General features: G+C 36.5%; 1 protein-coding gene across 1 annotated transcript in view; it reads right to left on the bottom strand.

Moving 5' to 3' along the window:
* Positions 1–27,160, bottom strand: part of LRP1B (LDL receptor related protein 1B) — a 750,913-nt gene that overhangs the window by 342,023 nt on the left and 381,730 nt on the right. Inside the window, exons 5-6 of the mRNA XM_074828545.1 lie at positions 24,655–24,912; positions 2,976–3,138 (exon numbers count right to left, since the gene is read on the bottom strand). Of these exons, the coding sequence (XP_074684646.1) occupies positions 2,976–3,138; positions 24,655–24,912 (421 nt within the window). The remainder of the gene's footprint in view (positions 1–2,975; positions 3,139–24,654; positions 24,913–27,160) is intronic.

Here is a 27,160-nt window from a genome sequence, read left to right as displayed (position 1 = left end):
AACTGCAGACATATGGAGCCAAACATCTTACTTCAAAGGCATTTGATAGATAATATAATATTGCAAAACAATTTATTCTCCCTCTCTGTTTCTCATTCCTATTAGCATTTTCTAGCTTTTTCATGTTTCGCTGGCAAGTCTGCACTCTGAAGTACTCGCAGTCATCAGTGGAGGCACAGCCGTTCCCTCTGGTAATGGCCTCCCTTAACACAGGGCTGATACTTACACTGTGCTACTGGTAACTAAAAATCAGTTGACATAGCAGGTGAGTATTAGTACTGCAAAACCTCTAACTGGGTAAATTATTAGTTCATTGCTTGGGACAGGGGAAAATTATTCAGGTGGGCATCCATTAGACATAGTCTGGAATAACCAAGAAATGAAACACAGTTCAGATTGATAAAAGTGCTGAAATCCTAAACCAAAGTAACATGCTTAGATTAGAAACATAACAAAGTTGCTTGTTAAATAGCAGAATCTTTCCTCTCTCAATTTATAGTTTGGTTTTAGAAGAATAACAAAAGTTCTTTCATTCATTGTATGATATGAAATAAGCTTAGCAGCTCACGTTCCATTGTAAGCTCATAGAAGAGTATATAAAACCATCACCACTAAACACCTAACAAATCTCACAGGCACAGAGATGTAAAATTACTCACACTCAAAATATATTCTTGAGCACAGCAAGGGGAACCATTCGGAATTAAGAACTTTTCCACTGGTGCTTTAGTTGTTTTACTGATAAATGCAGAATTTCTGGTTCATGAAACAACTAAATGCATAACAGCATAGACGTAAACACATAAGAACAGCAGGGCTTGACCCTGTACTTCTACAGGAGGTTTATCATAGACTTGTGATCAAGCTCTGAATGCCTTAGGATAGGAAATGATCTTCTCTGGGCAAGAGTACCTCCAGCTTGTAGAAGAACGCTGGGGCCCGTGAACATAACATAATAGCAATACGTGTTACAGGAGCAAGTATCTTACAACTAATTACATTTAATACCTTAATATTTAATTCTTACAGGAGATAAAACCACCCAGAACAGCCTGGATATCATATTTGAATACAAAAACCCACCAAAAATATGATTTATAATCATATGCTTACAGTGTATAAAGAAGCTATTGAGCACACACTTTTATGCAACTCATTCATTGCTCAACTTGCAACATTAGTATGGATGTTTTTGTGATTCTTTAAATAAAATAAAACCAGCAAGTTACACAGACAGCAATATCATGCTAATACTCCGACACAGAAATATGTCTCAACAGTTATCAGCATGAAAGAGTAAAAAGAAAGCAAAAAGGACCAAAAAAAATAAAGGAATTAAACATTTTTAAGTAGCCAGAATGCTTTTTGATTATCTGTTTGCATTCTATACTCAATTCCAGTAACAAATAAAAAGAACTAATATATAAGTTGGGGCTTTTCAGTTAAAATGTATGTTAGATACCCGATTAACAGAACAACATATGATAGATAATTAATAAAACTGCTAAAACCAGTAAAGAAGAAACTGGTGAAATGTAAAATATGTATTCTGAGAAAATTTTACACCCAGTGTGTCCATCATGAAATAAATTGGTATTGTTATATGAAGAATCATGCTGTGAAATATCATAATCACTTCTGGTCTTTCCTACAGGCCAGCACTTACATCTGCACTAAAACAGACACTATTACTCTTGTATATGGCACTGAAAAAGGCAACTATCTGAATAAGAATGGTTTGTAGCTAGCAGATAAGAAACAAAGGAAAAACAGTCTCTCTTTTTCCCATCCATCCCTCCTCACAGAATCAAAGGGTTGGGTACAGTTTCTACATCCCTGGCAGATAAGATTAGCTAATGACAAGCTTTGGATTCATCTAGTAAATCCAGCTAAGAATATACAACCCAATGTATAGAAAAAAGGCCACTGTTGGCAAATTTGAAAGCTTCAAGTTCTTTCAGATCAGAACTTGCAGAAAATCAATTTATCCATGAATTTTTATTTTTCTTTTAAAACAACCATGCAGTCGGATCAAGTCAAGCTTACCATCTGCTGCAGATAGAAATACAGCTATATTCAAGAATTACATTACAAAACTTCTTTGTAAACTTTACATGCAAGCTGTTCTTGTCAGAATTAAAGCCATTGTGATAATGCATCTTAATATTCAATCAGGCTTTAAATAAAGAGTGACAAAAGTCCACATATGGATGACAAGCTGTTCTACAGTAAATATTTTTGTATTTATTGAGAAGGGGCTTATGGCAGTTTAGGACATATTCCACAAGGCATTTCGGTCTAAACTACTTATGGATTAATAAAACCAAGATAAAATCCCTGTTCTAAAATCCTCACCAAAATTTAGTTTTTAAATTAACTTGATCCTACTCCTATTCAGTTATGCTTTTACTTCATCATTTGCTTGAAAACTTTTCCCAGCTGGTGGCTGTTATAGAATGGAAGACTTTTAGTACCCTGTGTTTTAAGCAAGGCTTTATTCCCAAATGACACTGAATGTATCTATGGAAGAGAAAAGTAAACACAATGTAATTTTACCATTATAGCCAAGTCTCTAAAGCAGAGTAAAAATTCTTCAACTTTTTTATGTAATTAAACTTGTTAAAGCCATTTCCAATATTCCTGCAACTGAGGGATACAGTATAAAAAACCCTCAAAAGTTCCTTTTGAGAAAAAGGAAAAACAGAGGCTGAAGAAGATCTTATGACAAGTAGGGATAAAATTGCTTTTTCATTTGTGATTCCGTTTTGAGAAGTTACAAGGCAATTAATATAGTTAACTACTTGCTACAAGTTCATTCCATGTTACTGGTTTTTTTATAGCAACTATGCAAGTAACTCAATACAGCATTGGCAACATAGTTTTTCAAACACCTGAATGAAACAGATATACTATACGCAGTCACAAACAAGCACACATCATATAGAATAAATCCTACTGCAGATAAACAATCTTACCCTGATGTTGGATCAAGAGCTATGGCCTTAGGGTTATTAAGATCCAGCTCGATGAGGGTAACGCACACTGATCCATTCTGGTTGCAAACGAAGATCCTGTCACTGACATGATCCACAAAGTAAAAATTTCCAGTGATCCAGTCGATTGCGATTTGCTGTATATCTGCCAAAAAAAAAAAAAAAAAAAAAAAAAAAAAAGGCTCAGAAGTGCAATGGTAATACATGTACCTGAACTTCTAGCTGCTTCACCAAGCAGATGCTCTACTCAGTTAAAGAGCTCAAGCTTTTTTTTACATGTATTATATGGTATATAATAAGGAATCCAATTCTCAACACACAAATATTGGTTGGAGATAAATATTCCTTTTTAAGTACAAACGACTGATTGCAACTTGAAGGGCATCAAAGATGCGCATTTGTTTGTAGTTCTCTTAAATATTTTAAAGTTTGTCATTATGATTTTTTTTATAGAATATTCAGAAGCAACATCACTGAATGATGGTGTGTCTGTGAAACGGAGGTCCGAAACGCTGACGATAGCAGATGGCAGTGGGAAGGCAGCCTCTGAAGCTACTCCAACTCTGAAGTTAGTGTGCTAGGATGTCTGTTACACCGTGGGGATGTCACATGGATAAAGTTTATAAAAGTTTATTAGTTATGTTTGAAAGGGACTAAAACCAGATAATAAATACTTCACAGAAATTCAAAAAACATTTGTGTAAATATGCATGTCTATAACCACTCTGTGTAATCGCAGACATACGTGTGCATGCATTCATTTTCATTTAAATTACTTTTTTTTGTAGTTCTGAGAAATCTGGATGCTGCCAGATTTCCGATTCAACTGTCACAATAAGAAGCTTTAAAGTAACTGTCTACGTGATATTTATATAGAGACGTTTCTTAACAATGACACTGGGAGTTCTCCATCTCAGGATGCTAAAGTAGCTTCACAGATACCTAACACAACTGTTTAAATCAGTCGGTTCTTTTTCTTGTGGGATCCTGGAACCACTTTTTGTAAATGTGTTCTAAATCCTGCATTTTTCTTGTAAGTCAACCTACCTGTCCATATGTCCATGTCTTACTGTTAAAGTAGGCAGAAATATAGAGAAGCACAAAGAACATAACTTTATCAGTTTAATTTAACTAAAATATCTTTACTTCCTATTCTTTCTGACAGTACTGTATTGATACTACCCTGTTAGATCGAATTAGTTATTTTTAAATTAAGAATAACTCAATTACTATAACAATATTTCCTGTTAAATGTTTCCAATGTTAAATATAAATGATTTTTTATTTTAAAAATATATAAATTCATCATATTACAGTGGTTCCAAAATACTGCTAACATAAGTTGAAATTCTTTCATGATGAGAGAAGCCAGATGTGATAAAATATCCTTTCACATAGAAGCTTATTTTTGGTTACTTTCAGTTTTCTGTATTTCTATCACCCTTCCGAAGTTGAATTTTTAGGAGTTTTTTCCACACTCCAAAAAGACTGTGTTGCTACCATCACATACCTGCCCCACTGGTAGAATATAAAATAAACTCAATTCAAGAAAAAACTGTAGTCATTAAGTTTCTGACAATAACTGACAGCTTACGGGTCATGCATTTGCTAAATACTTAAAACAGATATGGAGACTCATGTGTTGTCCTTCAAAGTGCAGGTAACATAAACAAGATTTACTCAATAAAATACCAGGAATAGCTACCAGCTGTATTCTATCTCAGCCATCCCATTACACAGTTCACCGCTGTCTCTTCTATCTCAGACTTCTCCCCTTCCGCTATTCATTTTCCTTTTAATTCAAAGCGAATATTATGCCTCTTCCCTTCTGATAGCTCCTATTACAAAGATCTGCTGAGCCAGAATAAAGAAATGCTCCATTTAGTCCAGGCTCCAACCTCCAGAGGAGGCCAATGTCAGATGCACTACGAGGCATATGCAAGCACTAATAGATTTTAGACAATAGGGAGGAAAAGGATTTTTCTTCCTTGTCCAAACAAAATATAGGTCATGTTTTCAAAAAATCAGAAAAACTCTGTCTCTCTGGAAATCAGGAATAGATTAAACATTTTCAATGTGTCTACTTTCCATTTTCAGGAGTTGGATTCATGGAATTAAAGGTTTATGGCTCACTGATTCAATGAGGCTTTTGAAAATTGGACATAGGCTTCCATGTAAGAGAAGCATTTCTGAAAATATTTATGAAGAATGAAAGTTACAAAAGGGATTCAATTTAAAATATTTAAATATTTGTGGAAATGAAACTAGCAATTAAATTCCTGCAGGGAGAGCTCTTGGAAGTTTGCTATACATTGGGAAGTGGTGGAAAAGGAACAAGCCCTCTGGAGGAGGGGGCTGTTTTCTTGTTAACCTGTGGGAAAAGTACCTATTTTTATGTAAATGTGATACATACCTAAAAGGCATGTCACACCCAGATTGTGAGATCTATTAACAGAACGATACGCACATTTATAAAATGTTTGCTCTATTCTTTCCTTAGTTATTCATTAACACATCACAAGAAATTGTACTAAACAGGTTTTTTATATGGAAAACAAGGATAATTAATTGAAGGTGCATTTGCATCAAATAGTTAAAACTGAGGTCGCTCAGCAGTCCAGGAAAGTGAGACATTCAGAAGCAATTTCACACCATAACCTTTGTGTCAAAGACTTCAGAAAGCATTGTTAGCTGTTAACACCTATTTACCTGATTTCCCTTCCCCAGCAGGTGTCTGGGAAGGGCAGGGAGGGACCAGCAGCACAGGCTATTTCAGAGACTTGGGATGATTAGGACTGCACTCCTTGTAAAGCTGTTCATTACGAAGCATGCTACCTTAAAGACTTAATCATAGAATTTCCAGGAAAAGCAGCACGTTAATTCACATTTTTCTTCAGAAGGCCACTGCATGAAATGGAGGACAGATCTCCCACTACGCAAAGAACGCTTGTCTCAAAAAGAGACCTTCTGGGGCAGCACATCACTGTAATCCAGTAATTAACCCGGACATCCAACCCACAGTAGCATTTGCATTTAACAGTCACAAACACATTGTGTATCCTAGATAAACTGATCTGGTTTGGTTTTTGTCTTCTTTGTACCACGTACTCTGCAGTGAATTGGACACATCCACTTTCTCATAAGAGAAGAAGTTTATAAAGAAATGTCCATGTCCAGTCCCCCATAAAATTATATTCTACATGAAAAATCCACTTGGTTAGCAGATAGAAGTTTTTATGAATCAAACTTTTAATCTCTATGGTTTTGCTAGCGGCTATGCATTAAGCTGCTTTGAATGGCTCTCCAGTTATCACACAAGTTGAATGCACTGTAAACGATAAAGTTTTGGTTGCACTGGGGACTTTTAAAATATATATAGCTTCCTGTACTCAAGAAGTAACTGAATTCATTTCATGCCTATTTCTGGATTCATATAGTAAAACTCAGTATGTGCAGATGTCTAGTCCACTCCCATCTTTAAAGTAATTAATCTTTTTTTCTTTCATTCACACAGTTTCAGAAGTCACTAAAAAGAAATATCTCCCCCTGACACTTTCTATTTATTCTGAGCAAGCTTGTATATATTTTTGAGGGTTTTTCCTATATTAATAACAGTTTCCTTGGAGCATTTCTGCCAAATGTGATCATCCTTCCTTTATTACTTTCTAAAAACTAGGATTTCCTCTTAAGGACTTCATAAAGAATAGTTAAGACATAGTATAGTCTAAATTCTACTCCAGTTAATGACGTTATGTAGACCATGGGAACTAGAAAAAAGTTTGGATAGAGGTATACTTTTTCTATTTTTTTAAACACACAAATATTACTATACCTTCAGAGAAAAATAGCACTTTTATATGAGGGTGGCTAAATCTTCAAAGGGTACTGGGAATATATGTCTTATGTCCAAAATTTAGATTATGAAAATCAGAGCCATACTGAATGACTGTCTTCTTCCACTGTAATTTTCAAAGATATATCTTGTACTGTACACACTACTACATTTATTTCAATTTCAAATCAAGACGCACAATAAAGCTTCAGTTAACAGAAGAGAGGGAAAAGCAGCACCACATTCTTGTATTTATACTACTGTTGTAATTGAGGATTCAGCACACGTAATGCCTATTAAAATCAATATTATGTTAGCAGATTTAATTTTTTCCAGATGTTGAAACAAGACTAGAAACAGAAAAATTAGCAAGCTTTCTGCATTTATACACTTAAGTAAAAGCATCCCTTGTTTTTAATGTGAGAAACAATCAAAGCAAACTACTTGGTGGAACTCATAGGAGTGGGAGTCTTTTTTAGAAACTTTTGAGTGAACTGGGGAATGATTTTGGACAAAATATAATTAAAATTAAAAATGCTCATTGCACTCTCCATATGCTTCTGGTTAATAATGAAAGAGATAGACAACTCTTCTCTATTTTAAGGGAAAGAATTTAGCTTCTACTGTTTTACATGCTTAAAATTGTCCTTGCTCTGAACACGGCTGCCATGAGGATTGCCTAAAAGGACTTGAAAATCTACTCAAGACTCAAGGTGCAACAATTTAAGTGACAGTTAATATGGGAAATTAGAACCATGATTCATTCTTTCTCTTTGAGCATGGTTTTGGACCTTTTTTTCTCTATAGATGTATATATATAGCAATGCAGTATTGATTTCTTGCTTGCATTTTCCCAAAATTAATGTATATATTTGAAATGCTTAAAAATAATCTTTAATTTTGTCACAAAATTGGTTTTCTCTGGAAAAGTTACCTTAAAGAAAGAGTTATTTTGATTTACCCAAAAAGCTGTAAAAAAAAAAGTACTCATTTTTCTTCCATAACCCATACACATTTCTTTTGAATGAATGTAACATCCAAACTTCCACACAGGAAATTGATGCTGTATTCTGGGCTTGCTTGGGGGAGATGAGAGAAGGGGAAGTGGTTTAAAATTGGTGGTTTTATCTTCAATAAAAGAGCCTGGCTGGGCAGGTATCCTGCCTCCTCCTGAACGCAGCCTTGAAACCACAGCTGCAGGGAGGGACGTGTTTGCTACTCCTACTGCAGCAAAATATCAAGCGTTTATTTTATAGAAATCTTTCCACCATGCAGCAAGCAGCTGAGCATTGTCACAGGTAGTCAGGTCTGCTAAGAGTCCCTTGTTTAATTTATTCTATTATACAAGCACGGTGGGTTTGAGAATTGTGCAACAGTTGTTTGGACGGTTGGCCATATGCTAGGGGAATAAACGCTTCACAGAAGCAAGGGAGGATCGCTGTAATAAAACTTTCAGGAGCTTAACATTTCTGTAATGAGCATCCTAACACATGGAAGATGTCAGTATAGTCCCCAGCGGTAGTGCAATATAGGAGTGCAAGGCAGTGCTGCTCCACTGCCTCATGCCAGGAAGAGTCACCTTCTGGGCCCCCTTCCCCAAAGGCCAGGACAAGAGATCTGCAGATCTCCTAGGCATGTTCACACCCCCTTCCTCTACAACCTGTTACTTATATCACTAACTGTTTGCCTCCTGGGCTCGCTTTTATAAACCAGCGCCAAGTAAGAGTTTGCTTCACTTCCTTGACTAAGGAAGCATCTCCTGCTTCCTGCTGAGTCAAAAGGAGTGAGACAGAAACAAAGGTAAAAACCTACGATTAATCTGGAAGCCTATACCATGAAAAATGAGATAATATAAATAATAAGTAAAAATGGGACTACGTACTTAAGACATTTTGCTTTTCCCTATGTTTTCTCAATCTTCAGGGAGTATTTTTTTCCACATCTATGCATTTTACTCCACGACTAGAAAGCCACTTTAAGATTTTGACTGAAAGCTGAGGTTTTAGAAGGTGAGGCTTTGTAAAATGTATAAGGTAGACAAATAATAAAAGTGACAGGCATGGCACTTAGTTTACTATCTATTTTGAAAAAAAAAAGGAGATAAAATTATGTATTTATAAGGCAGCAAACAAATTTTATTCCAAAGAACAACAGCAAGCAACTTTGGGGTAGGCTTTTTGCCTCTGAGTAAAAAGACAAGTTTTCTTTTTACCTCCATCTGAGTAAAAAGACAAGACAAACAGCAGCAAGCCTTTCTTTTTCCAAAATAGCCAGTAATGGTGAGACCTGGTAAACAGTAGATAAAACACGCATAAATGACAGGGTGCGAAACCTTGCAGAAGCACTGCCTTTGCTGTGCCTCTCTTCTGACAGTAATGTTTCTAATTAGCATCCCAGACAACCTTATACTGACACCTCGGCTTGGGAAAGTTAAGCTGGAAGACATTTTTCTGTGCCCCTTCTACTGACAGCAATTTCCTATCATTACGTCTGCAATGCCATTTACAAAATATGATTTTTATTAAAAATGTCACCAATCAATAAGATAGACACACTGGTGTCTAAACTTTTAACAGCCGTGTCCTGAGTAATTATTGCATATGTTTAAAAATGAAAAATCAAATGAAAAATATCCACCTATCTTTTTCAAATGACTCATCCTCAAATATGTAATTCCTTTGAATTAAATCAGCCTTCTCAGATACTGTTTGTAAAGAATATAATGCAAAACCTAAACCATACTCAATTTAAATAAGCACATTAAAGCATCCAGACTTCAAGTTCCTCAAAAGAAAAGAAAACTTTACCTGTTGTTTGCCGAGTAACATAATTTAAATTTCAATAAATTGGGTTACTGTCGAAAATAGAGCTGGTATTCTTCCAACCCTACAGGATATTAGAAGATACTGCTTTAAAAACCAATAAATGTGAACATTTCAACAATAGCAGTTTCCCCAAGCTGAAGAGTTTTCAAAAATATGAGCCTAATCTAAATATTATGAATACTTAATGAAAGCATCCTGATAGCTCACGAAGCCATCTAGTCTCTCAGAGACGTGGTCTATCCAGTCATTCAGAGATTCAAGCATTCAGCTTCTGCCTAGGTTTAGACGAGAACACTTTTAGGCATTTATTCCGTATGGCCATTTCTCTTTCTCTTTAAAATCAGACTTTTATGGTTCTACCGGATGCAGCCCACTTATCAAGAAGAGAAGATCTAATGCCTGAAACTTCACACAATTTTGGAGTTTTTAAAATTAGTAATTCCATAGCTTTCAAAGGACTCCATGAAGACTGTGACACAGTCTGGCCTATGAGATCCCTCACATCTATGAATTAGTATCTGAGCATTGATGACAAGATATGGTCCTAAAAAACAGTTTTGAGGCCTCTTAAGAAGTATAGCAGAAAGCCATGCAAGTTTGCTGCTCAGCTCAAAATATAATCTTAGCTCACCTGGTGGCCCTGTTCTACCCACACCTTGCTGAGCAACAGTCCTGTTGTACACTTCTATTTCTACAAAAGCTAGGCTTTTTCATTTTTTTTTTTTATGGCTTAGTGTATTGGGCCACTATGAGGCATGTTACTACAGATAGAAGTCAGGCAACGGAGTGTTATTAAGACAGATATGCTATAGTACATAGGGGGAGGTAGAACATTGAGCTGGTACTGAGAGAGAAATGCAGGTTTAACAATAAACTTCTTCCTCCCATTGGGAATCTTGGGATCTACAGAACAATAACCACAAAAACTCACATCTTCCTCTTCTAACAAATCCCTCTGCTTACAGAGCATTCACAAGAAATGTGATGATAGCTGACCCCAGGTATGCTTGGGTCTGTGCCTTTGCCAGGAATTTTAAAGCAGGGTAGCAAAATCTCGTCCTAAATTTTTTAGCATATTTCTTCTTTTATTTGTGTTATAGAATGATTTTGCCACACAATGCATCAAGTTTCTGGAATGAATAAAATGAGTGAAATTTTCTATTACTGGGTCTTGAGTCACAGAGTTGGCTCTGGTGCCAACAGATTAAACAAGTAAGGAAATGGGTGAAACAATGAAATAAGGGCCTTGTGAATGGCCCTATCTTTTAATCCTGAGTGTTAAGTTTTTTATAAGGCATGAATTTTCTGACCATCAATCTCATGTCAGAAACAAGTAAGAATAGTTGAAAACCATAATGTTTCTAATTTCTGCATTACTGAGTTTCAAATACATTGCCCAGTGATTGTAAACTTGTAATGGGGTCCCAGTAGCCTGCATACATGCTGAACAATAAAGACAGATTTATAGAGGTACATAGCTATAACAGCCGCTTTTTTATTTTTTTTAACTGCACATTCAAAAGCTTCTTATAAATCTGCTGAGACTGTAAATCAAACCCAGTTATTTACTTCAAAGCAGTTAAGTCATCCACTGTTAAAATTAAAGCATAATTCAGCCGCAATAGGCATCCCATCAAGCATGTGGACTAAGAGAACTGCTGGGGGGAAAACAGCGTGGCTACATTAGGCTGTAACACTTGCCTTGTTTAACCACCTTCCATCAAAGGCAGAAGTGTACAACCTTCCACCTTCCTAGGACTGCCTGCTGCACGTATTATGAACTTCATAAACCATCATCACACAAAAATAAGGCCACTTAAGCATTTTCCCATAAAGACGCTAAGCAGTAGATTATTACAGTTTTAAAGATATGCCAGTAAAATATGGAGTTACTTTTGCAATACAAAGCGTTTAAGGAAAATGACTTCCAGAGAAAGTTTGAACAGTTTAATACCAGAGGTAGGCAACAGTGCTTTAAGGAATGCTTTTGGGGGGATAACGTAGAAGTAAATTATCTTTGTTAGCTCCTAAAGAATGGATTAGGGAACAAAGCAAACTTGTATTGCACATTTTTTGCAGAAGGTGACTTGTGTTCACAGGATCTGGACTATGCTGTAGCTTCTTGCAGGTAAAATGCAGGTCATAATTTTGCAGGATAATTTCATTTTGAGCCCTCTAAAGTTGCTATTAGCAATATATAGTCTAGACAATATGAATATGCAGTACACGACATGACCTAGTGCTATAAATCAATGTTTCTTTTCCACAAAGGGCATTATTCTATTCAGTTTTAATCAGAAAGTAATACTGACCATAGAATATTTCATTCAGATATATAGATATTTTCATATTGGGCACAAAAGTCTTTATCTTAATCTCAAACATGTTAGGGGAAAAGGAGAAGACATTAGTCTTTTCCAAAAAAAATTCTGCTAAAATAAATTTTATTACGAAACTTGCTTATAATTAAAATCTGCCTATGGAGTCCAATTTAAACCCAGCTTGAGAACTATGACTTAGAGAATACTAGAAAAAATTAAAATATCTTCAATTATAAAAAACATAACCTGCACAGTTAGCAAATATATACCTAATTGTTCCACATAATATCTCCGAAACAAAACCATATCATGCACCCTATTAGATGAGATAGCCTCTTTTTTTAGGGTTGGTAAGGAAAGAAAAAGAAATTGCTTCCTTCCTATATTGAAGGACATTAAGCTGTGTTCTTAATCTTTTTTCCCTCCCTCTAACAGAGGAATCACTGTCACCACCTGATGCCATCACCATTCTTGTACTTCTGCAAAACACTCAAACCCGTGTACAGCACCCATTAATGTCGCTTGCCTCATCGTATAGTTTGAGCAAAACAAAGAAATAAAACCCTTCATGTCTACAAATGCTGACTGTCAACTGTCTGTAACAAATGCATACTCATGTAATCATTACCTCATCCTCCCTTTCTTCCTAGCTGTCCTTTTCTTTTTTTTTTTTTTCATCTATTTATTACATCTTCTCAATATTGAAATAGTAACCTTTGAGGAGAAGACTGTTATGTATTATATGTGACCTGACCAACAAAGCAGACAACTGCCCAGACTTAAAATACAGGCATTGTTGATGCACTTATAGCAACAACAACAACAAAAAAGTTATTTTTTTCTTGCTAAGTTATTTCCAGTAATGCAAGAAATAAAAATAAAACATGGGTTTAGAGCTACGCATTATTTTTCTATCCATTTTCAATCAGACATCAGGACACTGCTTTATTTTTGTTTATTTATATCATCATCACTGTAGTGGTGGGATCCAAGTACTGGTCTACCTGAGCATTACCTTAAAACAGAATACCACCATAGATTCCCTTTAAAGGTCTCACAAACCACTCAAATAGCCGTTGCTTCCAGTAATATGGCTCAAAGTCAGTGCTCTTGTATTTGCAGAACTTGAACTTTGCTTTCAGAAAGCTTCCAGCCCTTTCCAAAACTAGCCACTTCAGAAAGATATGAGACCATAATCCCACCTCTTCTCAACCACAGAAGTCTTGTGTACTTTGTGCTGACTACTTCTACCTTGTGTATCCCCTACCATTTTAGCATTTCAGGTTTTAAAGCTCACAGCATCCCTATGCCATATGGAAATACTGTTATTCTCATTTTACAATTAGAGGGGAAAAGACAAGATTACTTGCTAAATGTCATCCTGTGAGTCTCGGGAAAAACAGTGGTCTCCTGACTACCAGCATATTGCCTTTCTTCTTAAATCATTCTGCCTTTCATGTAAACAGTAAAAAGAATTTGTCCCAACACTTGCAAAGAAATACAGAGGAGAGACATGAATATGCATCGCATCCCTCCTCCAGGTCCCCTCTGCAAGGTTTGCTCTTGTCTCCTCGTAGTCATATTTTTTGCCTGCCCTAATGTTAAATTACTTCTGCGATGAGTGATCCCACAGGCAGCAAGATGCACGGTGTGAACGCTCTGTGTTCAAGAGCAGAGCAGGACATGGCACCGGGTGCTGCCCGGGCTCTGCCTTCACCTTACCCAGCACCCCCAGGCAGCAGCCGGCTCTGCCTTGCACGAGGCTCTCTGGACCATTTGACACTTCATGCAGAAGCGTATTTCAATTCTTTTCAGAGCAGATATCTTCAAATATTTCTTTTTGCTCAGTCTACTTTATGAAAGAATAATTGCCTGTCCAAGTGTATGTTTGTAAATGGGAAAAACCCTCCAAAACTTAAACTGCGACCAATTATTTTGGAAGATACAGAACACTGATTACAGTGCATTCACAGACTGTTATACGTTTTCCCACTACTTCATCTTACTTGAGTTGCCTTTTCCCAATGGGTTTGTTTCTGAAGCTAATGTAGTGGTAATGACAATTTAAAACAAATCTGAATTTTGCAACCAGTTGAACAGGCTCAATGACTAACCAATATATCCTCCAAAGACTCTTACAATGAAAATACGTATTTTCAGTATAATCCTAACTAGAAGAGAAACAGCACTGATTTTTTTAAACACATTATACTTATCTCCTTATATGTAAATATAAAAATACTCCCCCATATTAAAAAATGGAAGCACATACTTAAGTAAAATAGCAACAAACAACTCACAAGCAAGCCCAAAAATGCCAAAAAGAGCTAGAGTGTCTGGAACTGCACATTGTGGCATGTATCGCCACACACTCCTCAGTCAGCTCATCATTTTTGCTTACATAGCGTGACAGAGATTTTTTGCAATTACACATGCAAAGACTATCCAAACTTTATCATCAGGTTGAGAACTGTCATGGTGAATGCCTAACCCGACACATCAAACTGCAGCTGTTTTGTGACATGTTGATAAATACAGGGCTTCAGCTTTGCACAGACCAACCCTTTTGCATCTTCTGTCCTTCTCTTCTAATTTAATTACTTACAATGATTAAATCACTTTTTCTCCAGAACTAAGAAATTTATATAGCTTAAGCTTGACTTTAGCAAAAGTGATTTACTCCACTTAAAAGATATGTTACATGTAATTTTTCACTTTCAGAATGAAGTGCTTCACTAAAACCCCATTCAAAATTTTGAAGCAAACCCAAGATTTTATTTTATTTAACCTAACTGAAAAATAGTGAAGATAGGATTTGTTCTTCCATTTTATTTATTTTATAATGCTGACATGATCCATAAGGCATTTCAAGTTCTCCAAAGCTGAAGTCAAAAGAAAGTTTTAAAACAAATTTGCTTCATTTCAAGTAGAAATCTGTAATGTAAATTTTGTGGATTGAGAAGACAAAAATATTTCTATGAGCTGCAGATAATACTTTTTGAGCTAGTCATTGCTTCTGTCATTCAAAGAAGTTAAAAACTGAAAAAAGCAATCATATATTAAACCCCCAAATCAGATGGTGGTTTTAATTCGTCATGTCCACCACAGTGTCAATAATAATCACAGTTTTATCAACTTTTGCAAACATGCAATTCCTCTTTCTGTAAGAGCTCCTGATAAAGTACTAAGTAAAGAGCAAGCCCTTTATTTTATTCTGACATGTACAAACTCTTTGGTGTGTCTCCATCACAGACTACAGTACGGAACAGAAATACTCAGGCTGAGGTGAGTATGGAAACCCGACTAGCCCAGAGCCTGAAGTGGTATAGCTTATATAAATTCCTAAAAAGCAGTGACAAAGATGCTGCAACTGTTTTTTATTTTATCAGAAGAGTAGCTCCTGATTTCAGATTTACTTGGATTAATGCAATCTCTTATTCATTTATGAAAAGCATGATCTTTAATTACCCTTTTCCCTGTAGCAGTACAAAGCACTAGATCAAAATATGAGTTGCAAAACACAACCATTAGTAAAGGGCACCAGCTAGATCACAACTCGCAATATGTGTGTCTTTATTCTAATACTCTTTATCGTGTAAGATATGTAAGCAGATTTTTTTTTTCTTCCTGCTGCTTCCCCCAAAACATACAGCAGGCAGAGGTTTTTTTGTCTTACTATGCATCTGATATAGAAGGGCAACATCATCGTACATGCGATTAAGTCATAGAATCACAGAATCACAGAATTATCTAAGTTGGAAAAGACCTTGAAGGTCATCTAGTCCAATCAAATTTGCAAGTCCTTGCAAATACTAACAGGGGTTGTGCCCATTCCGTATCGGTCACTTCACTGATGTCCTGTAGACTCAGCTCTGTCTGTAGCAGATGCAGCACAGTGCATTCCTAAAAATTCTCAGGCTCTTTGCTGAAAACATACTTTTTCCTTATGGTTTTAGCTATGGGAAGAATCTCTATCTGGGATGGACTTTGGTCTGTAATTGTTCAAATGCTTCATTTTTAATATCAAAATACGGTGCCAGTTATGATGTTGGATGTAAACAAACAGTATTTTGGGTTTATAGTTCTTCTTACATCCCCTTCTTTCCTATAAAGGCAAAAGAACTTGTGAAGAAGCCACAGACTTTTCTGAATTTTTTTTCAATGTTGGTGCAAGTTGCAGTCTATGATCTGTGTCTCAGAGAAAAATCTTTAGGAGGAAGAACTTACTTAAATTACATGATTCAAAGTGCATTATGCAAAAAGAAAGGTTTATTGACTTCTTTAGTTGACTTTAGTGGGGTTTTTTTTAATTAATTCTGAATGAAAAATTTGCATTAATAAATTAATATCTGGAAGTATGTGGCAAATTTGCTGACAATTAGTCTAACTGAGGTAACCTTCATTAGTATCGTGTGACATGAATTTACAAAGAAATATCTCCACTTAAGAAGAAAACCACTATCTATACCATAAAAATATGAAATTTATAAATAAAATAAAGTACCAGTAGGAAATGAAAAAGGTTCATGTAGATATAATTAGTTGCTGATTTGTAATACTAAAATATTAATCCAATATTATATTACCATTGAAGACAGTTTCTAAGAGCGTGCATCTGAAGCCTCAAGTTCATAAAGGACTTTACTGAAATGGGTAGGTTGCAACTATATGTCTCCTGTATATCTCCTATATACATCTTCCTTAGAAGAAAGACAGAAGACAAACTTCTGTGAATACTGAAGAATGCTCAAGAGCCTGAAAGCTGTGGCATAAACAGTAGAGGACTTTTAACAACTGCTGTAGCTAGACAATTGCTCAGATCCTGAAGGGGATCAGAAAGGGGTAGAAGTTTTGGTTGCAAAAGGCAACACCATTCTGTTCTTCATTTGACTTGCAGCATCTTAAAAAAAAAAAAAAAAAAAAAAAAAAAGGGCTTTCTGGTTTCAGCAGACAGCAAAAAAATCTGCTCAACCAGTGCTGGAATCAGAGGAATGAGGGAGCATCTTTCCATCATCTCCAAGAAGGCTGTGCTATGCAAATGTCTGTGTCTCCCTGGACATTTGCCCATTATTGAAGTCCACAGTGGATTTAGAGAAGTAGAATAACTTCAGTTTCTGTGAAAATCATATGACAAAGAATAGTTCCAGTGGCTACCAAGTAAAAACCAAAATGAAGCCAACATGGTGCATATGAATGTCAAAGACTTATGGGAAAATGTGTGTCTAATCCCATAAAACATGCATTATTTAATTCCACATTTCAGAAAAAAAAAAATTACTTGTGGGTTCTGGTTTTTTGTTTTATTTTTACTGATATTTCATTATTCTTGTATCTGGAGATATAAATGCATTTGTAAAATATTCAATACAAAATTGTGCATTTTATATTTGCAGCAACCTAGTTAGCTATACATTAGATCTTAATCGCCCCCACAATTATTTATTCTATCTTCAAAACCTTATTAACAAAATACATATGTTACTGGTTTATGAGCAGTGGAATAATTTAATTTGACAGAGAGAGAGTCCCTCAGCATTATGCCTGATAAAGATAAATTTACATGGTTACTGATACTATGACAAAGTGTCCATTTTCTGTTTACAAAATCCTTCTGCTACTGTGGGAGATGGCTTGCTTGTTCTTGGATTTCCTCCCTGGTGCAAGAGCTTTTCTGTTAAGGAGGGGTTGGGATGTAAGGAAGACACAAAAGATACGGTCATCTCCCACAATAATGAAGCTATCTAAGATAGCAGTTCAAAAATAGTTAGCCAGGAAGCTGATAAATTGGGGAAAAGTGAATCTGAAAATGGAGAACTGAGAATAAGGACATGAAGAGACACAGGCTTTGCAGAGACAGCATTCAGGAGACTGTCCCAGGCACAGCCCAGGAGTTTAGAGGAGGGCGGTAAAAAAAGAAAAGTAATCAAAAATTTGCACTGACGAATGCCATTGAGATAAGACATTTTATTTTCTGCACTCAGTCAGAGAATTAACTGTCCAGGGCACTACTACTGAAAAGTATATAAAAAGAAAATACATGCCTCACCATCTTTGCTAAGAACAGAAGCAGGGTTTTGACTGACATCAATGAAAGATCAATTGTGGAAGCTAGATAAGTAACAAAGCTTGAAGAAACAATATTAGCATAACTTTGATTGACTGAAATATTCCACTCTTGGCAATTAACACCCAGTTAATAAATAGCTCTTGTGTCAAAAAGGATTAAGTGCAGGTAACCTAACTTTGGAGGGAAATGCCACCAATTCAGAGCATCTGTCATAGAAGCTTCTTCCTCAAAACAACATAATGTGATAGTACAGGAACACTGTTCAAGCTGGTAGCACAGTCCTCAAGTGAAATTGAAGGGACTGTATCCAAAAGATACACCAAAAGCTGACAGATCCTTCACAGCTAACATTTAGAAGATCCCAATATATGCCAGACCCTCTGAGGATCTCTGTTAGACAGGTTATACCTTAACTTTTGTGCAAACAACATCAAGCATTGAAATATACAGTCAAATATACGAATACTACCCAAAAAAAGATAATGGATTTGCAATACCCACTATGGTCAAAGGATAAGATCCAACTGATTGTCCTTGTTGGAACGTAAAGGTTGAATGAAAAGATATGAACTACCCTTATTCTTCTACTAAACCTGGTGATCATCAAAAAGGCTGTGTATAACCCATAACCAGAAAAGACTAGCCAGGAGCTAAAGATAGGATCATACTGATAAAATGAAGTTTCTTTACAGGCCTGAGTCTCCAAAGGAGTCTTGTCATCACAGGGTGCAGAAAAACTGTACACAAAAAGACAATTATCAGGTGGCATCATTTCCTGCATTAAAAAAAAAGTCCATACTGCACCAGGAAATCACCTTATCACAGCTCTATCAAACACTGAATCAGAAGTTCTGTAAGTCCAGGCACATCAGAATGAGGAATGAATGTATGGAAAGATGCAAAGATGATGCAAAGAAAGCATTTCCTGTATCAGGCCATGGAGCATGAAGGACATCCAACTAAAGATTTAGACTTGTGCCTGCTCTGAAGGGTAACATCTAAAAGCACATGGAAATAAAATATAAACATGGAAACACATGAAAATCCCAAGAGCCATTCAGGAAGTCATGAGGGAAGACTCAGGAAAGGTGTAGTCTTACACATGACAGTGATGGACCCATGTACCTACCTAAGATGGGGGCCAAACCTAGTTCCCTGTTAAGCAACACCAAGTTCCACAGCACTGCTGGAATCTGTATGAAATAAAGTTCGCAAGTCACTTGAAAGATGACATGAATAACAAGGTGCTAAAGGCCAATAATAAAAATATGGTTTCCAGAATAGGAAAGAGGATGGTCAGGTTTGAAGAACTGCAGGACCTCAGGAGACTGAGTGACTGGGCAGTAGAAGGAGATGAGAAATTCAAGCTGAATAAACATGAAATTCATGAGAAAAGTATCCTAGTTTCGTATATTTAATGATGGATCTGTCTAGAGCACTTCAGAATGAGATATTGACACTATTAAAAAAACCCACCACCTTTGGGCAAAGTAAGAAATGTCACCATCCCAGAAACAGCATTTGTCCAGTCTTCCCAGAAATGCAAGAACAGCAATATAAGATCAGCCAAGGCTCTAGGTGTGACAAGTGGATGCCATATAAAGAAGTATGCTTTGATATTTCTTTAGGATATTCTTCTCACGTCCTTTTCTGGCTCCCGTTACTGTATCAGATGCTCTGAACACTACTGAAGTGCCACTGGAGGTGTAAATGAACTTTGACATGAAGCCTTCTCGTTCCTGTTCATCTTCTAGGAGCTCTGTAAGCATGGGCTGTCTCTCACAGAAGAAAAAGAAAAACCACATTCTACAACTATATGACAGCTTATAAGGTCTGTCTGGAGACAAGCTCAGGGCAAACTTTATGTAGGAATAAACACTTCCCCCCAGATCTTCACAGTTGTTCTCCCGAGTAAGCCAAACTTTGATTTCTCATGAATATTCACAAGAACTTCACAGTAAGGTTGCTGACAAGCACCATCTCTAGTGCTTAGTGTTTCCTTCAACAATTGAGCCTCATCGATGTCAAGCTGTAGCTATTCTGAACATAGGACTAATAGTTGTGGATAATCACTTCTAGGAAGTGTTTTAGATCAGGGGGTTGAGGGGGAAAATTAGGGGGACTAAAACCAGGGAAGAAAACAGGTATGTAACCAAACAGACACTATTGGATCCCGGTCAAATCCTCTGGGCTCCCTGACTGATGGTCTTCACAGCAACCACATCCAAAAAGTGGAAGAGCCAAAAACTCAGTTTTGGTTTGTGCTTGTGAGGGCAAGGAGAAAGTGCTGGGTTGCACAAGCAGAGAGACAAATACTTCTCCCCACTGGAACTCCCAACCCTCCATGTCCACCACCTGTTTCCAACCTTGGAGTGACTCCTTCCCTGTGCTGTGGGAGGGCAGGCTAAGGAAGTCAGCTAGATTAAAACTGAGTTAGTACTGAAGAAGCAAGAGGTTTCTTTTTATCCAGATGGGTCTATACAAGCACATCTGCCAACAGAAAAGCCTGTGTGCCTTCCAAGGTGAGGTAGAATCGACTGTCTAGAGGTATAGAACACCACAAGATGGCAAAGCTAAGCAGAAGCATACCAGGATTTGTACTGGTGTACTGTGATAACTGAATGCCAAGAAAACCTGAATCAAATACCAGCCAAGCAGAAAATATCATGCTTTGAAACATCATCTCAGAAGAGATTTTATTATATTCTGCAGAAGAACAGTGGTTAAGCCCAGGCTGTGCTGCCTGGTACTAGTTTGGAGAGCATGTAAGGTGCTTGGTACTTGTAATTATGACGATGCAAAATGCCTATTAAAATGAGGAAGAATGAGATTCTATCATCCAGAAGATGCTGCTCTTGCTGTCCCTCACTCCAACACACAAAAACATTAGTATAAGATTGCACATTACAGCTTTGGAAGGGCAGAAAATTGTGAGAGATTTTCCACATTCATGCCATTAAAAAGAATTTTTGCTAGTTTGGTCCCAGAGGTAGCACTTTACATAAATGACTGTTCCTGAAAGTCGTGCTGTAGTAACTGGAAGTGGAATGTGAGCTAGTGTAAAGCGTCAAGGAGCATGCCAGTTCTTATGGGTAGTGGTTGCATAAGCCTCCCTTATTGGAAAACCTTCCCTGAAAGCCTATTTGGCTCTGACACTGTCTGCATAAATCTTCCAAGAGGAAATTTTCCAGCTTCTCTTTCAAAACCTTCTAGGTCTTAAAAAGACAAAGATGAAACAAAATGCCAGTGCCTGGCCTTGGCTAAGACAAGAATGCCTGTGCTGATATTACCATGCCTACAGAAACCTATCCTTATTTACAAGGATAAACCCATCAAACAAAACCTATCCATGATATAACAAATCTCAGAGGCCTGAAACTGGCTTAATAACTAAGCACAAAGAATGCCATCACTTGGGCTGCACCCCATTCTCCCACAGCAAGCAATCCCCAAGTGCAGGACCAGCCTCTCCACCTTCTTTATGCAGAATAAGGTGTAGATGCAGACCAAGTTAACACTGCTCTTCAAAGGAATCTGGTTGTATCCATCTGGGACACACACACACTAGAATAAAGTCATATTGGACTGTCCCTTGAGGGAGAATGCTAGATACAGAAGGACTATAATTTCTTTTCTTCTGTGAATCCAAAGCTTATGTTCACTACCTGGAGCTGGTACTATATGACCTATCATGAAAACGAAGTCATTTTCATAGTCTCTGCTTTCCTATACGTAGTCTTTTGTCTTAAAATATGATCTATATTCTTTGTTCCTAACTACAAGGCTTCCTTGCCTTCACTAAAACAAACACTTTGAATAAATCCACTTCAAGTGGTGCCGATCGCTTTGTATAACTGACTTTTCCACCACTTTTTTTGTCATATGCAGATGTTTTCTTCCACTAATAAAAAGAACAGATTAGAAACTGTGATTAAAAAAATAATCGAAAGTCCACAAACACTGCTAAGAATACTTTTTCTTTTTTTTTTTTTTTTTTTTTCTAATACTTTTAGAAACACCCTCTTTCTGGTTATAGACAAACACACACACACACAAAGTTTCCTATGAAGAACAGACCTTTCATTTTTATGTGAATAATTCCATTGGCATGACCATTTCTTTGGCTTGAGCTGCCAGAAAAGGCAATTAAACTTGAAAATGCTCAGGCTGAAGTTCTCGATAAAGAGTTAAAATTAATTAATTTGCCTCAGATGGAGTGCTATATGATGAAGAGAAACAGCACAAGTCACCTGATGGGTAACAGAAGGTGGAGGGAAGAAAAGGAAAAATTTAAAATGAAAACTCAATTTTGCAGTAGCCACAAAATGACCTATACGTGTGTGCAGGCATATATAATAGATACAGTAACATGAGACTCCTGCCATGTCTTTGCAGGCATAACTCCAGATATATGTCTGGAAGAGAAGATATTAATCAGGTGGATAATTTCTGCACTGAGTACTGAGGGAAAAAACCAACCAACAAATCTGCAACAGATGAGTTCTGATTAAACCTTTGGAAGTTATTATTCCCACACGGAGCAGCATGTTGTCCGTGCTGTCTCACGCCTCAGATGCCCCAGTGAACCAGTCTGCTGCGACTGTTCACTGCAGAGTTGTAAGCAGGAGCGGGACAAAAGCAGCTTTCACACTACAAGTGCCTTATGCCCAGACCATGGGGACTGACGCTGCTCCGCTGCAGTGACCCAAGAAGAGCGTCTGTGGATGTGTGTGCCTGGGAAAAACACCGCCACAGCTAAATCTGCTAGATATTGTCAGTCAGAGCTCCAAACCTGACACCAAGCGGTGTTCCTCTAAGTCTCCAAGCACTATTTCCCAAATCAAAATTAAACAATAAGTTGGAACAACTCTGCAGTCAATTCATGGCCATGGGAATTTCTATTCTTCATTTAAACAAGACTGAACGATTACAGTGAAGTTTCAGAAAAATATTACAGACCACAGGCTGATGTGTACTAGCATGCTGAAAAATGATTAGCTCATTAATTCCAGGCACTGTATTAATTTCAAACCCATCATACAGCCTTAATTTTGCAAACAGATGTACTAATGCAGATCTGAACACCACAGAGATTAGCAATTCTCTTCACATGCAGAGAACAGAGAGAGAAGAATGCAGGAGAGAGCTGGTGGAGAACTACAAAACATAGTCCTATGGTCCACTCTGATGATGAATATAAGTGACAGAACAGACACACATACAGTTCAATACAAAACAAATTTTGCTAAGGACTGTAGTTAATTTGATTGTTCTTACTATAAGGAAAAGAAAATAAAATATCAATAACAGATTCAATTAATAAAGCATGATCAAGTACTACCCCCAAGATTTTTAGGGCTCTCAGATATCTCAAGTATGAAAAGCTATCTGAAATACAACATTAAAAAAAAAAAACCCTGAATAAAATAGGAACCCCAAAACTATACTTTACGTCTAGGATAAGAGAGTCCTCAAAAAGTAGAATAGTCACAACAAATGGTGAACAAAAAAACCCAAAACACAAGCCCCAGTTCTGTTTTGGTTTTTTTAATTAAATTTTCTATTGTAGTAAATATATAATTAGGAAAATAGGTTAAAAAACCCCACCCTTACTCTGCAGAAATGACCCCTTCTTACAACAGCTATCTTGATAGTCTAAAGCACAATCTCTACGAAGAATTTATGACCTTGATATGCACCTCCTAAGAGTTACAATCAAATTTGTGATTTGAATATTCCTGAACTGGGTGGTCAGAATTTGAGATCCATTCAGAGCTACTCTTTGACATCCATCTCTTCTTCAAAGGCTTTTTCAAACTCTTAGATCCAATCTTAAGTTCTGGTCTTAAGATTTTAGAAGCCTGTTACTAACACCACCATTGCACTCAGTGTTGTGGTTTAAAAAACTGATCTGTGGACATTTCTCCTATGAAAGATGAAGAAGATGGCATTTTTTGACTGCATGCTATTTTGCAGTCTGTTCACATGAGAATGTGTAAATGGATGAACACTTCCTTCAGAAGACAACAGCATTCCACAAATTGAAGAGCTGATTGTGAAATGATGTTGTAATGCCAAAGATTAATCCGGTATGCTGAGTTTAGGTATTTTTAATTTTTGTTTCTTAATTGAAAAAAAGGGCAGCAATTTATTTCCAGTAAGTCATGAAATATTTTGTTATTTTCAAGAACTAACATACCTATAATAGCTGACAGCAAATGTGATAAGCATGTGTCTCCTTAATTAACTGTTAATATTTTCTCAGTAGCAAAGAATAATTTTCAAGCTTTATATAGCACTACGTTGCCAGAGAAAAGGAACATTTACATTTCTTCTGCTGTTGCACTGCCATCTTTCTAACTTCCACACATTATATTTAGTCTATAAAAATGCACATCTTCATAAACTTTGCATACATATAAATACTGCAACTCATACTGAATATATTTTTGTATATATAAAGGAGCGAGAAACATACAAGTGCTTTAGTATGAGTTGCAATATTTAATGCCTTAAGCCTATTTTCAACAGCAAGCCCCAAAATACTTCTGAAGCTCCTGCAACAGTTCGCCAAGACAGACACTACTGTTTTGCTAAAACACTGTCAAATACTTACTGTGAAGATACTGAGAAATGTTTATTATCCACTCATCTGTTAACTTCCCAGCTTTTGTTATTTTGGTACACTTTAGCTGACTTGAAAGATCTCTCGATTCAATCCAACAAACTGTGTCCTCTTTGTAGCTATAGTCTAGTGTCAAAATCGCAGATCCCTTTACAGGAGCTCGGGCAGACATTCTGCTTCCATTAAGATGTAATACCTCAATTGTTTCAGAGCTTGCAATCAGAAGAAGAGGAGGTCTATCAGCAGGCTCTAAAAACAGAGTTAAAGAGAATTTGAAGGGTTAACAGACTGTGCATACCATATTTATCTTTTCAGTTTTAATGTAGTTTTTAATGTTCTTACCTGCATGCTTTAAGAGATAAAATAATTGGTTTTGTTTTTATTTTCATAACTATCATATATTCCAAATTACTAGTCTATTTTATCCTGCTGTTCTAATGGTTCACATCATTAAAGAAAATTAATTACCCTAGCCCCACAGCTTCTGTTTAATTCCAAGTATCATTATTGCAACATTTTTCATGCCTAAGTCATAAAATGAAACACAACTTATGCAAATTATTTCTATCCAGATTACTGGCATTTCTATAAGAATGAAGGCCAGGAAAACCTGCAGAACTTATGAGTACACATGAAATGGTAAGGTACTTTTCATATTAGAGTCTGCAAAATAAGACAAAAACGCAGCAGTGGATGCTGTTAACAATTAAAACCAACCTAACAACAACAAAAAAAAAAACAGTGCAGTGAAACCTGGCTACACCATATAGATGATGGGCCTAATACCACACATTATAAAGGAGAAAGGGAACAGAGAATGCATAGTTTCTATTATGCTATCATTAAAAATCGCAATAAACAAACAAAGAATATGAAGAAGCAATTCCTATTAAGATATTACATGCAACTTAAAGTGTTGTCACATTCACCTGAATCACTTTGCCTAGAAATCCTGCTAGCAATTATAAAATTACTTGAGCAATGTGTGAATAATGAAGGAAACAACACCACCCCATTAGTGAGGAATATGTATCTTAAAATAAAAAATGTTCCAGTTCAAGGTAAAAGTTTAAAAAGTTACATCATCCACACAGAGGAACAAACAACTGTCACTGAGACAAAATATTTTTAACATTATGATGAGTGCTATTGGGCACAAAAGCAGCTGATTCTTGCTTTAGATGTATCTTTAATTGCATTACTGTCTCGAACATCCAGGGCTGGTTTGAGATTATGCATCTGACTTAGCTGCAAACGAGTATTAGTCTCCATATGATGGCAAGTCTGTTATACGTGGTGCCACTGTTGAAACTGAATGATATCTTGTTCTAGACTTAGACTAGTACTCAAAACTGAAATAAGGTCCCAGTTAATCCAGAACTGTCACGGGGACATCTGTATCAAAACAATATACCAGCAGTTTCTCTTTCATTTCTGGGAAGAACTCCTTCATTAGAAACAGTATGGTAACATTGTTTTGCTTCAATTTATAATGAAGAACTGCTGTTGACATAAATTATGTGTATTGGCTGAAAAAAAACATCAGGCTATCTATGTGTTTAAGGTAGGATAGAGAAACTGCTTCCTGAAAAATCCCCTTCTTACTAGATGCTGTCAGCATTTAGAGTCCTGCTCCAGCTGAGATTGAGTTGATGCAGGACCTTATGAGAAGATTCCCCGAGAGAGGAAAATATGGTGATTCTAAAAACTGCTTTAGTTTTTACTGGAACAACAGTGATGTCGAATTTTGCAGTGAGGTATGCTCACGTGAATCACTTAATGGAAAGCTGTCCTTTGCAACATGGTTAAATTAAATAATGTTGTCACGTGGGCAAACTTTTGGATGCTGCATTTAGAAAAATTACCCCAAAACATAGAAACTCTCACTGCAGTGGAAAACATATGTGTGAAATGCTTGTGTTGCCAAGTCAAGATCTCCCACCCCAATGTAATCTGTTTGTATTCAAAGGAATAAATCAATGTTTAAATGCTGCATTGACATGTAGCACTTTCAATCAAGATTCTACCTAATAAAGTTTTCAAAATTTTACTAAGCAATTCCAGCTGCCTAAATGGAGAAGAAAAATTGCATCAATAAAAGGATTTGACAAATAATACTTCATCAGCAAGTCTGATTAAAGAGAAAAAAATGCTTCAGTGAATATGGTGCTCAGTGGTCTCATTCAAATCCACAGAAGTAGGCGTTAAATTGTGTTCTCTGGTACTATCTGCTTTCATTTAAACATCTAATTTGCTGACTTTTTTTTTTTTATTTTGTCATGTAAAAAACTTCTTTTCTATAAGCGATCAGCATGTATTCTTTCTAAAGTGGATTTTATTTACTGTTTTCCTATTGTTTCTCATTCCATAATGTATATTCGACCTCGTAACATACTTTTTCCCTCCCTAGGAAATCCCACACTGACATCTGCAAAACCACACTTCTGCAGCATTACTTTCCAAACTTACTGACTTCATCGGCTTCGTTTCCACCCAT

The sequence above is a fragment of the Strix aluco genome, chromosome 6, assembly GCF_031877795.1.
Source record: "Strix aluco isolate bStrAlu1 chromosome 6, bStrAlu1.hap1, whole genome shotgun sequence".
NCBI lineage: Eukaryota > Metazoa > Chordata > Aves > Strigiformes > Strigidae > Strix > Strix aluco.
Note: the sequence above shows the minus strand (reverse complement) of the source record. Positions and strands in the feature narration are given on the sequence as shown.